Source organism: Leptopilina boulardi, unplaced genomic scaffold (assembly GCF_019393585.1).
Source record: "Leptopilina boulardi isolate dan_hultmark-lab unplaced genomic scaffold, ZJU_Lbou_2.1 LbouV2_90, whole genome shotgun sequence".
NCBI classification, from domain to species: Eukaryota; Metazoa; Arthropoda; class Insecta; order Hymenoptera; family Figitidae; genus Leptopilina; species Leptopilina boulardi.
In genome coordinates this window covers 717,385-729,640 of record NW_026138039.1, presented here as the reverse complement: position 1 = coordinate 729,640, position 12,256 = coordinate 717,385, and the positions used below count along the sequence as shown (strand labels likewise).

The 12,256-nt window shown below is 25.4% G+C and overlaps 2 protein-coding genes across 6 annotated transcripts in view; both read right to left on the bottom strand.

The window, feature by feature from the left end:
* Nucleotides 1-12,256, bottom strand: part of LOC127290862 (chloride channel CLIC-like protein 1) — a 175,872-nt gene that overhangs the window by 116,355 nt on the left and 47,261 nt on the right. The window lies entirely within an intron of this gene.
* On the bottom strand, nucleotides 3,639-12,057 carry LOC127290869 (uncharacterized). The gene is made up of 2 exons (XM_051319688.1): nucleotides 11,204-12,057; nucleotides 3,639-3,837 (listed from the first exon to the last, which is right to left on the bottom strand). Exons 1-2 carry the CDS (start codon nucleotides 11,412-11,414, stop codon nucleotides 3,686-3,688), a joined length of 363 nt encoding a protein of 120 aa, XP_051175645.1. The 5' UTR covers nucleotides 11,415-12,057; the 3' UTR covers nucleotides 3,639-3,685.

Sequence of the window (12,256 nt, the reverse complement as noted above, 5' to 3'; positions counted from 1 at the left end):
AGATTACTATTCAAAAAAACACGTGAAATCAGAAAAGGCCAACTTCAAGTTAGGACAGAAAGACAGACCAAACATTTTATTATTATATAATTATTTAATTAATTTTTTTTACAGAGAAATTTTGACAAAAAAAATTATTTTTTAATGGTAATATTTTATTTGGGCCACAAATAATTTTTTTCCTGAGAAAATTTTAAAATAAGTAAATTTCTCATCGTAATATTTTTTTGTGCTACGTACAATTTTTTTGTTAAATTTTTTTACAGAGAAATTTTTACAACAAAATTATTTTTCATCGTGATTTTTTTTAAAAACACGAATTTTTTTTTTCAAAGAAAATTTGAAAAAAAATTATTATTTTATCATTGTGATATTCTTTTGTGCTACGAATAAATTTTTGGTAAATTTTCGTAGTAAAAAAAACAACGATTTATTACGGTATTTAGTGAATTAATTGTTTTGGAGAGAAAATTTGACAAAACAGTTATTTTCTTATCGTGATAATTTTTTTAGGCCACAAAATATTTTTTTTACAGAGAAAATTTAAAAATAATTAAAATTCTCATCTTGATATTATTTTTGTACTACAAATATTTTTTTGTTACATTTTCGTAGTAAAAAATTAAGTAACTAATAATTACCGTAAAACAGGGTTATTTCGCTCAGTGCGGGTAAAGTCGCTCACCCATTTTTTTGCTTTAAATTTGATTAAAAACTAAAATTTAGTATTTCTATTAACAAATTTAACATTTTTACCTGCTAATAAAGGTATTAAACTTTATTTTAAAGCTGAAATAAAGCATAAAAGTGGGTGAGCGAATTTACCCGCAATGAGCGAAATAACCCCGTTTTACGGTACGTTATTTAGTTAATTAATTTATTTACAGAGAAAATTTGACAAAAAATTATTTTCTCATCGTGATATTTTTTTTGAGCTACCAATAAATTTTTTACAAATAAAATTTTAAAAAAATTATTTTCTCATGGTGAAATTTTTTCTGTGCTACGAGTAATTTTTTTTGTTAATTATATTCTCATCGTGATATTCTTTTAGGTCACAAATAATTGTCTTAAAAAAATTTTTTTTACTACGAAAATTTAACAAAAAAATTATTTTTTAATGGTAATATTTTTTTTGGCCAACAAATTTTTTTTTGTCAAATTTTGGTTAAAAATAATTAATTAACGAATTATTAAGTATGACATTATGTTATTAATAATTATTTATGATATTAATTATTTATTAAGTTAATTATTTGTCATATTTAAAATAAAATAAAATATCTAATAAAATCAAATTTTTCAAATGTTTCCGCGCTGCGCTGATGGCTCAGCTCTGGACTTAAGTTCGCTCAACGCCACAGGGAGGGCGAACATCATAACTGTTTCTCGCAGTTGAGGTGCTATTAGATTGGTATATAAGCAGTGATCGAAAATTTTTTTTTTGTCGAAATTTTTTTCTGCCCGATGTCTCTCCTTTATTGGATTTGAGACAAATTCTTTTTTGGAAGAAATGGTTTTACTAATATTTTGATGACCATTTTTTTTTTTAATTAAAATATTAAAAATAAAATAATAATAATAATAACTATTAAAAAATAATAAAAATAAATTTTTTTTTAAATTATTATTAAAATTTTTAATATTGGATATTGGACTTACTAAATTACTAAATAAATAATATTAAAATAATTTTTGCAACATCGTAAACGACGTAGTAAACGACGTAGTAAACGACGTAGTTTGCTATCCCAAATTCCGCTTTCATTTACGACGTCGTTTACTACGTCGCAAACTACTTAGTATACGACGTCGTAAACGTGGTCGGAATTTTTAACTGGGAAGTAAAGCCTCATGAGGCTTTACTTTTTCAATAATGTTTTACAATATTATTTTGATGATTTTTTTTAAGTATTATGTTCATTTAAAAAACTATAATTTAAAAATTTCGATGAAAACCTTTTTAAATTAGGCCGCCCTTTGCGTCAGCCAATAAGATCGCTTGAACACAAGAAAATAAGTGAGGAGCAAATTTTCAAAACTTGATAAATCCATTTTTCAAAAAAATGGAGAAAACCATAAATTTAATATTTTAAGGACCTCACAAATCGATCTGTAACTGTTAAATTTAAGGAAAAAAATTTATTAATTACAAATTTTTAATTTAAAAACTTATTGACATAACCAAGATGATTTACAATTTGTATGTTTTATATTAGAAAAAATTACCAAAACCTGTAAATCACTCAATTATGACAAAGTTCAATTAGAAACATAACGTATTGAATATAAAAACATTGTTATAGAAATAAATTATAATAAACTTTTTATTTTAAAATTAACTCTAGTGGTTATGTGTGGAAAGTCATTTGTTTGAATTTCTCGAAATAAAAATATATGGATTTATCAGGTTTTGAAAACTTGCTCCTCAAGTGTAAATAAGATTAGTGGGATCACCTATAAATTCAAATGGTGCACATAAGTTTTTGTTCAGTTTTAAAAGGGAGGGAAACTGATAGGCAGCACGTGTTGTGGTGTTATTCACGGTGAACAAAAAAAGTCAAACCGAAATTGCCCTATGAAAACCGCAAAACATAAATTAACATAAAAAGGATCTAAAAGAGCTTTTAATATCTCAAATGAAAGTCTGGAACAAAAAGAGAAGCCTTCAAAAATTCACGAAACGTTTGACAATGTTAAAGTGAAACCGGTAATTAAGGAAGTTTCTCTCACAGCAATGTAAGTAGCTTTACTCAAGAAATTGAATGGTGTATCCACGGTACAATCTCAAATAGTAACAAGAAAAAAATCAGCATTAAAAAGAACCAGGTAGACCTGTGAAAACTTTTAAAAAATGGATCAGGAAGTAAATTATCTGAATCTATAAACGACCGGGTGGTGAAAGCGGAAATCGCCATTACATCAATTGACCGCGCAATCGACCATATAGAGCGGGAAAGGAAGGAAGACAAGATGCCGAAAATAAAAATCCGATGATACCTGAAGCCAGGGACAAACATTAACAATAATCAACAATCATACTACCAGGTGACGACAAACCTAAATCAATGGGTAACAGTAAACTGACCAACTCACGAAGTCATGTGAGTAATATAATATCTTCAAATATATGTATATGAATTACTAAACAAACTCAATGAGTTTATCACAGTAATCATGTTAACGACTCAACGAGAATAAACAGCAGAGATAAGAGAATGAATCATCAAGCAGCGAAACTGAAGCCAAGCAACAAAGGTGGATTTAAATCGAATGAACCACCAATAAATATATATATATATATATATACAACGATAAAGTAAGACGATTAATCGAATCAATAAAAGGTAAAATCGATCTAAATTTAATAATTATTAAAAATTTATCTCCGTCTAAAATAGCAATAATTGTAGAATATGTATAAATTTTAAAAAATTATCTTATAATTATCTTTGTATTCATTCCTTCCTTCATTCATTCACATTTTCTTAGCACTTGAAATTATTATTTTAACTAGCAACTTTGTCGTCCGCAAGCGGCCGACTACGTTGCTAGTGTGCATTAACCATATTTTTTATTCATTTTCTTTTCAAAAAAATTTAATATTAGAAATGTAAAGAAAATTTATTTATATTGGATCTACCACCCAAGTAGCAAGGAATATTGCTCGAATGTCAAGCTGATATCAAGCGGCAATATTTTTGTGACATTCAGGCGATATCATAATGTCCTCTTCACGGGGACATTCCTCGGTGATGTATCTATATGATCTATGTGACGGTCTTTCACACAAAAAATGTAACGCATTACAAAACTTACATTCTACATTTATTAAACCTGAATAATTCTGTGGAACTTTACTTTCATTGAAATCTTTAAAAGACATTATTGCAACTCCTGCAGTTTTTTTATTCAAATTATTGTTTTTACATGCCAAATTATTTTCTTGACGCACTTTCTTTTCATCTTCCGTTTCCGTAGAAAATTTTTTCTTCTTACATGACAAATTATTTTCTTGACGGACTTTCTTTTCATCTTGAGTTTCCATTGATATTTTTCTTTTCCTACATGCCAAATTTTTATCCTTGCGTATTTTCTTTCCATCTTCAGTTTTTATAGATAATTTCTTTTTTTTGCATGTCAAATTTTTTTTGCGCTCTTTCTTTTTTATTTCTGTTTTATTACGATTACGTTTTCTCAATCTCTCATTCTCCTGTCTTATTATTTACTGCTCATATGTAACTTCGCGCCTTGCCTTCCTTTTACTTCCCTTCTCTTTAATTGCTCGATTTATCTTTTTATCATTTTCTTTACTCAGAAAAGTTTTCATTGTTAAATATTCATGTGGTAAAATTTTGTTCACAGTATTATAAGTTGTACGAATTATTTTCTTTTCACTAGTGTCATTTAAAGAATGTTTAATTTTTAACTCTTGTGTTAATAGAACTCTGTTAATATTATTACTGTCCAAGTATTAAAAACAGAACAAGAGTTTAAAATATAATTTTTATGTTCCTAAGTTCAATTTATGAAAAGACGGTTCTACTTATTCTCTATTATCGAATTCCTATTGTGAGACGTTCTTACTGCCAGAAGATGATTTAAGCGATAATTTTCAAACATTGACTTAAGATGGTTTCTCATTTTGTTATTATGAGTTTCATAATTTACACGGTTTGGCATTACGTTAAATAATACAGATGTTGCAAATGCTATTGCATATACTCCACACTAAACACTACCAAAAAGTTGTTGATTAACAGCTTCAAAAACTACTGTTGGTTTAAAAGGGAACAATCTAATTAAACATTTTATTTGATGCACATTTAAACACCCCTCATTAAGGCTATCAAAAATATAAAGCCTTACTCTATCGTAATAAACATAAATTCAGTAACCATAATTGTTATTACCGCTAAAAAGTATTTGAATATGTTTATCACCTTCTCTAATTGGGACAATAAAATCAAGCATTTGTACATACAAAGTACTTTGCACATTGAAAAATGAATTGGAATCTTTTCCTAATAATTCTTCAAATTTGTGCATATGCATGTAATTTAATAATAATTTATTTCTATTTTCAATAATTTTTAAATCTTTATCACTTAAAATAACATACTCTTTTATGTTGGCCATAGTATACTTCGTTTAATTTTATTTTTGATTGATGAAAATCTAAATATCTTTAACCGTTTTGCTCACTCTCTCTAATATAACCAATTTATCCTTTTATTAAATATAACCAATTTTGTCTTTAATTCAATACAACCGATTTTACCTTTTATTAAAAATAAGCAATTTTTCCTTTAATTCAATACAATTAATTTTACCTTTTACTAAATATAACCAATTTTTCCTTTAATCCAATATAACCAATTTTGCCTTTTATCCAATAAAACTACCAAATATCCAAAAGAATGAGAGAACTATGAGTAACTATGAATCAGTAACTACTGATCAGCCAATAAGTCCAAAAAGGACACTCTTATATGAGTAGTCAGTAGTTCATTACAAATAACATATATACACTACCGTCCGAATCTGTGCGAACTCTGCTTTTTCAACAACTATAAAACTGTTCAAATCTTCAAAAATATTAAAACTAAAAATTTTTCCTCTTTATTTTATTAAAGTTAATAAAATTCTGAAAGAAATGATACCTTGACAAAGAGAATATGTTAATTTTTCAATTAGATATATAAGAAAAACCCCATTTTCAATATTTTTACTATTTTTTTTATTTCTCTGGCAAAAATTAATATTTTTAAACGTTCTTAGGCTCATTGAAATCGTATTTTGTTATGCAATTCAAATTATATAACACAATTCATGTACACATTCTTCCCTAGCGTATGCAAACCGTGAAAGTTGGCTCATAAAATGTCGAAAAATTGTGATTAATATTTATATGACAAAAAATAATCAGTAAAATGTATAAATTTTAAATTTACTTACATAAATCAGAGAAGTTTAGAATGATATATTTACTTGATTTTTAAACATTATATTTTATTGTAGAATTAAATTTAAATTTTTTGACATTTTATGAGCCAACTTTCACGGTTTGCATACACTAGGAAAAATGTGGGCATGAATTGTTTTAAATAATTTGAATTGCATAACAAAATACGATTTCAATGAGCCTAAGAACGTTTAAAAATATTAATTTTTGCCAGAGATATAAAAAATAGTAAAAACATTAAAAATTGGGTTTTTCTGAGATATCTAATTGAAAAATTAACATATTCTCTTTGTCAAGGTGTCATTTCTTTCAGAATTTTATTAACTTTAATAAAATAAAGAGGAAAAAATTTCAGTTTTAATATTTTTGAAGATTTGAACAGTTTTATAGTTGTTGAAAAAGCAGAGTTCGCACAATTTCGGACGGTAGTGTACGTATTTATACCTGTATTAAAACCCAGGAACAAATACCACAAAAAAACCAACCATTGGACAATAGAACCTTTGTTAATGGGGATTAACTCTGAGGACCCAGGTAATAATTTCTTTTTTCACATTTATCATATAGAAAAATAAAGATGTACCAACCCTTGGCCAATAGAACCTTTGTTAAGGAAGATTAACTCTGAGTACATAATGAAATGTACAGTAGGTTTACATTGACATCGGCACGTCCGACGTCTCGAAATTTTTTCCGTGTATTATCACAAGGAAATATAAAGATAAAAGTCAAAAACTGAAGAGGTAATGTATATCTTTCTTTCTCACATCAAGGAATATAACATATAATTTTCATTTAATATTGCATTTCTCTATCTAGAGGATTCAAAATAACATAAGAATATCTTCGCCTAAAAATCTTACTCTTCTTTCTTTCTGTTTTAAAAATAAAAAAAATATCTATATACCAGTATTAGACTCTCAGAACAATTACCACAAACAATACCAATCCTTGGACAATAGAGCCTTTGTTAATGAAGATTAATTCTGAGGGGCCAGGTAATAATTTTTTAAAATTTTTTTATTAAAATTTTCTAGGGATCTAATACAGGTAGGGGACAGTGATAAACAGTGGGACAGTTTAAACAGTAGGACACTTTAATTTTCTGAAAAACTACTTAAAGAAACTCGACCAAAATTTAAATGTAAACGACTAAAAATCTGATTTTTTTATGCTAAAAAACTTTAAAAAATTCAAAATTTATAATTATTACAATTATTGTTCGGCAACATTTGAAAAATAACACTTGATCAGAGAACGACTATTCAAATTTTCCTCCAAATTGTTTTTATGTTATGACCAAATTATGACGTATGATCAGCAGTACTGTAAACGTAAAAAAAATAATAACAATTTTTTATATGAAACTTGACATCGTATTATAAAAATGTAAAATATTATTAAAATATAAGTGTTTTGCAACATTTGTTAACGTTATTTAATGCCAAACATATATATTTATAAAGTATGAAGCAAAATATTATTATTGAAACAAATATTCATTATTTAATAAATAGGTGTCCCACTGTTTACCACAAACCTTGAATACAAGAAAAATGTATCAAGTTCCAAAAACTTGAAATTTTTCTATTTAATCACAATATAATTTAAATAGAATATATAATTATGTGGAAAAGAGTTCAAACTTTATGGTAATACCAAAAAGTGGACAAAAATATATAAAATTGAAAAAAAGTGTTCTTATGCCATTTTGAATTGTCTAGATAGAGAAACGCAATGTTAAACGAAGAAGTACTTATGTTATATTCCTTGGTGTAAGAAAGAAAGGTATGCGTTACCTATTCAGTTTTAGACTTACTTTAAAGTTTTTTCACGTGATAAAGGGAGAAAGAAATTATTACCTGGGTCCTCAGAGTTATTAATTAATCCTCTTTAAAAGATTGCAGGTCAAGCGAACCTTCATTTGCAAAATAAAGATATATCTTTCTCTCTCCATAACTTGTTCCTTTCTCTGTCACCGAAAACCCAGCAGGGGCCCGGACGGAATGAATGAATGAATACCAAGCTTATTATAGTTAACTAGCATAATTACACGCGCGCAAGCGCGCGTCCAACTTTCAATACAATGGTTGTTTTAAAATAATAATAATAATTCTAATAAATTAATAATAGGTATATTTCTAATACACAGAAAAAAATGAGTTTGATGTTATATAAATAGTGATTTTTTAGTTAAGCCAGCTTATAATTAGTTAATACAGCAAAAATAATTTAGCTAAGTTAATTTTTAAATTTAATAAACTTGTAAAACTATTAGTTTGATTGTTGACGGTAACAACAATGAAAACCCAAGAAAAAACCTATCGAAAAAGTGATAATAAGAAAAAGATAAATTAAAACCAATAGTTACAATTATTGGCGGTGTAAATGTTGATAAATCAATTCTAGTATCGCCAACATAACTTGAAATGCCGAGAAAAATTAATTATGTTGTGTCAATTATGATTAAAATATTCTTTGTCATTTATGTATACTGTATACGAAAAGGCAGAGATTGTTGAGATAAAAGATATTATTGACGAATGGATTTTCTTATTGACAGAATGTATATAACGAGTAAGATCATTTTTTTGTGAATTGATAGTAAAAAAAATAAGATTTTTAAGTAAAAATTTTAAAATATAAATATTAAAATTTTAGAAATAAATATTTTTGATAAAGTCAATGTTCGATGATTTTTTATAATCTTTGAAATTACAAAAAATTAGTTTTGCTAAATATTTTTTTGTATTTTCTATAAATATTTCGTTGCAAATGAAAATTTTAAATTTATATGTTTCTTTCAAAAAATTTAATTAATTGATAATTAATAAATATTAAAAAATTATGTAATCAAAAAGAAAATTAAATTAACTGAAAATTATTAATTATATTTTAAAAAGTATTAAGCAATTAAAAAATATTTAAAAATTTTGAAAAAATAAAACCTAAAAAAAACTTTGTAATGTTTTAAACTTTAAACTTAAATTAAAAATTAAAATCAAATTGTAAATTTTTTAAAAAAGCAAACTATTTTTGTATTGTTTACAGATAAAACAATATAACAATTTAATAATTAAAAATAAAAACAAATTAATAATAATAAATTTATGAATAATAATATATAATAAATAATAATGAATAATGAAAAAATAATTAAAGAAATAATAATTATAAGTTAAAATGTTCTAATTATCTGTAATAATCATTATATAAAAAAATGTATATATAATATAATAAATTTATAAATAATAATAAAAATTATATTAAAATTGAAACTTTTTTTCTATAAATACCAAGTAGGAAATATACTGGTGCTGCACACACTGAAAAAAATTTTTTTTTACTTTAAACTGTCACTTAGTATATGATTTAATTAATGACGATGAATAAAAATATCCGTCGTGTTAACCATAAAATATTACGAAATCAAGAATTGTCAAAATTTTAGAAAAACAAAAGGAATAAAATACGACTAACTTCAAGTGTAGACAGACGGAATGAATGAATGAATACGGAAATTATTATAGTTAATTTTAAAAAGTATTAAGCAATTAAAAAATATTTAAAAATTTTGAAAAAATAAAACCTAAAAAAAACTTTGTAATGTTTTAAACTTAAATTAAAAATTAAAATCAAATTGTAAATTTTTTAAAAAAGCAAACTATTTTTGTATTGTTTACAGATAAAACAATATAACAATTTAATAATTAAAAATAAAAACAAATTAATAATAATAAATTTATGAATAATAATATATAATAAATAATAATGAATAATGAAAAAATAATTAAAGAAATAATAATTATAAGTTAAAATGTTCTAATTATCTGTAATAATCATTATATAAAAAAATGTATATATAATATAATAAATTTATAAATAATAATAAAAATTATATTAAAATTGAAACTTTTTTTTCTATAAATACCAAGTAGGAAATATACTGGTGCTGCACACACTGAAAAATTTTTTTTTTTACTTTAAACTGTCACTTAGTATATGGTTTAATTAATGACGATGAATAAAAATATCCGTCGTGTTAACCATAAAATATTACGAAATCAAGAATTGTCAAAATTTTAGATAAACAAAAGGAATAAAATACGACTAACTTCAAGTGTAGACAGACGGAATGAATGAATGAATACGGAAATTATTATAGTTAATTATAAATTTGAAAAAAAAAATAAAAATATAATATTATATTAATAAGAGACAATCATATGAACCGTTCGCTGAAAAAACGGCTTACGCGACTTAAGCTGTTTTTTAAACAACTGTTTCTATCATATTATTTATCATATAAAGTAAAATAATCAATTAAAATTGTTGATTTACTAATAAATTTAAAGTTTTATTTCGAATTTTAAACTTAGGGCACATGCAGCAGTATAGTGAGCTGCCCCAGGCGGATCGACGGCATGGAATGTGCCGCGAATTCGCGGATCATTCACTTTGACTGAAAATATTGTAGAAAATCAATGGAAATAGTAAAAAAGTATTTTTGAATTGAATAAATAAACTATTTAGTGATTTATTTATGCAGTACTTTTGCTAAATTAATGTTTTATTATTAAATAAATAAAGTTTAAAGTGTATGATGTTCGGATAAGAGTGTTTGATATGCTAGGGAGTTTTGTAATGATATTTCAATTCATCATCAGCAGTCATACCCAGCAAACACTGTTATATAATAGTTATGTAGCAATTATATAACAGAAAATCACAGGTGATAAACATGTGATTGAAAATGTTGTAACATAAGGGTCTCAGTGATATTACTGTTACAAGCACTATGATATAGCAGTTATGTAACTTTGTGATAAAAAATTTGTGTTACTTGGTGATAAGTGCTTTGTGATATGACAATTATGTAACAGTGTTCTTTTTCTGTTTTCAAATTATATAAGAACTTGCAACTTTGTCGTCCGCAAGCGGCCGACTACGTTGCTAGTGTGCATTAACCATATTTTTTATTCTTTTTTTTTCAAAAAAATTTAATATTAGAAATGTAAAAAAAATTTCTTTATATTGGATCTACCACCCAAGTAGCAAGGAATATTGCTTGAATGTCAAGCTGATATCAAGCGGCAATATTTTTGTGACATTCAGGCGATATCATAATGTCCGCTTCACGGGGACATTCCTCGGTGATGTATCTATATGATCTATGTGACGGTCTTTCACACAAAAAATGTAACGCATTACAAAACTTACATTCTACATTTATTAAACCTAAATAATTCTGTGGAACTTTACTTTCATTGAAATCTTTAAAAGACATTATTGCAACTCCTGCAGTTTTTTTATTCCAATTATCGTTTTTACATGCCAAATTCTTTTCTTGACGCACTTTCTTTTCATCTTCCGTTTCCGTAGAAAATTTTTTCTTCTTACATGACAAATTATTTTCATGACGCACTTTCTTTTCATCTTGAGTTTCCATTGATATTTTGCTTTTCCTACATGCTACATTTTTATCCTTGCGTATTTTCTTTTCATCTTCAGTTTTTATAGATAATTTCTTTTTTTTTGCATGTCAAATTTTTTTTGCGCTCTTTCTTTTTTATTTCTGTTTTATTACCATTACGTTTTCTCAATCTCTCATTCTCCTGTCTTATTATTTTCTGTTCATATGTAACTTCGCGCCTTGCCTTCCTTTTTCTTTGCTTCTCTTTAATTGCTCGAATTATCTTTTTATCATTTTCTTTCCTCAGAAAATTCTTTATTTTTAAATATTCATGTGGTGAAATTTTGTTCACATTATTATCAGTTGTACGAATTATTTTCTTTTCACTAGTGTCATTTAGAGAATGTTTAATTTTTAAATATTGTGTTAATAGAACTCTGTTAATATTATTACTGTGCAAAGTATTAAAAACAGAACAAGAGTTTAAAATATAATTTTTATGTTCCTAAGTTCAATTTATGAAAAGACGGTTCTAATTATTCTCTATTATCGAATTATCGTAATAAACATAAATTCAGTGACCATAATTGTTATTACCGCTAAAAAGTATTTGAATATGTTTATCACCGTCTCTAATTAGGACCGAATTGGGACAATAAAATCAAGCATTTGTACATACAAAGTACTTTGCACATTGAAAAATGAATTGGAATCTTTTCTTAATAATTTTTCTAATTTGTACATATGCATGTAATTTAACAATTTATTTCAATTTTCAATAATTTTTAAATCTTTATCACTTAAAATAACATACTCTTTTATGTTGGCCATAGTATACTTCGTTTAATTTTATTTTTGATTGATGAAAATCTAAATAT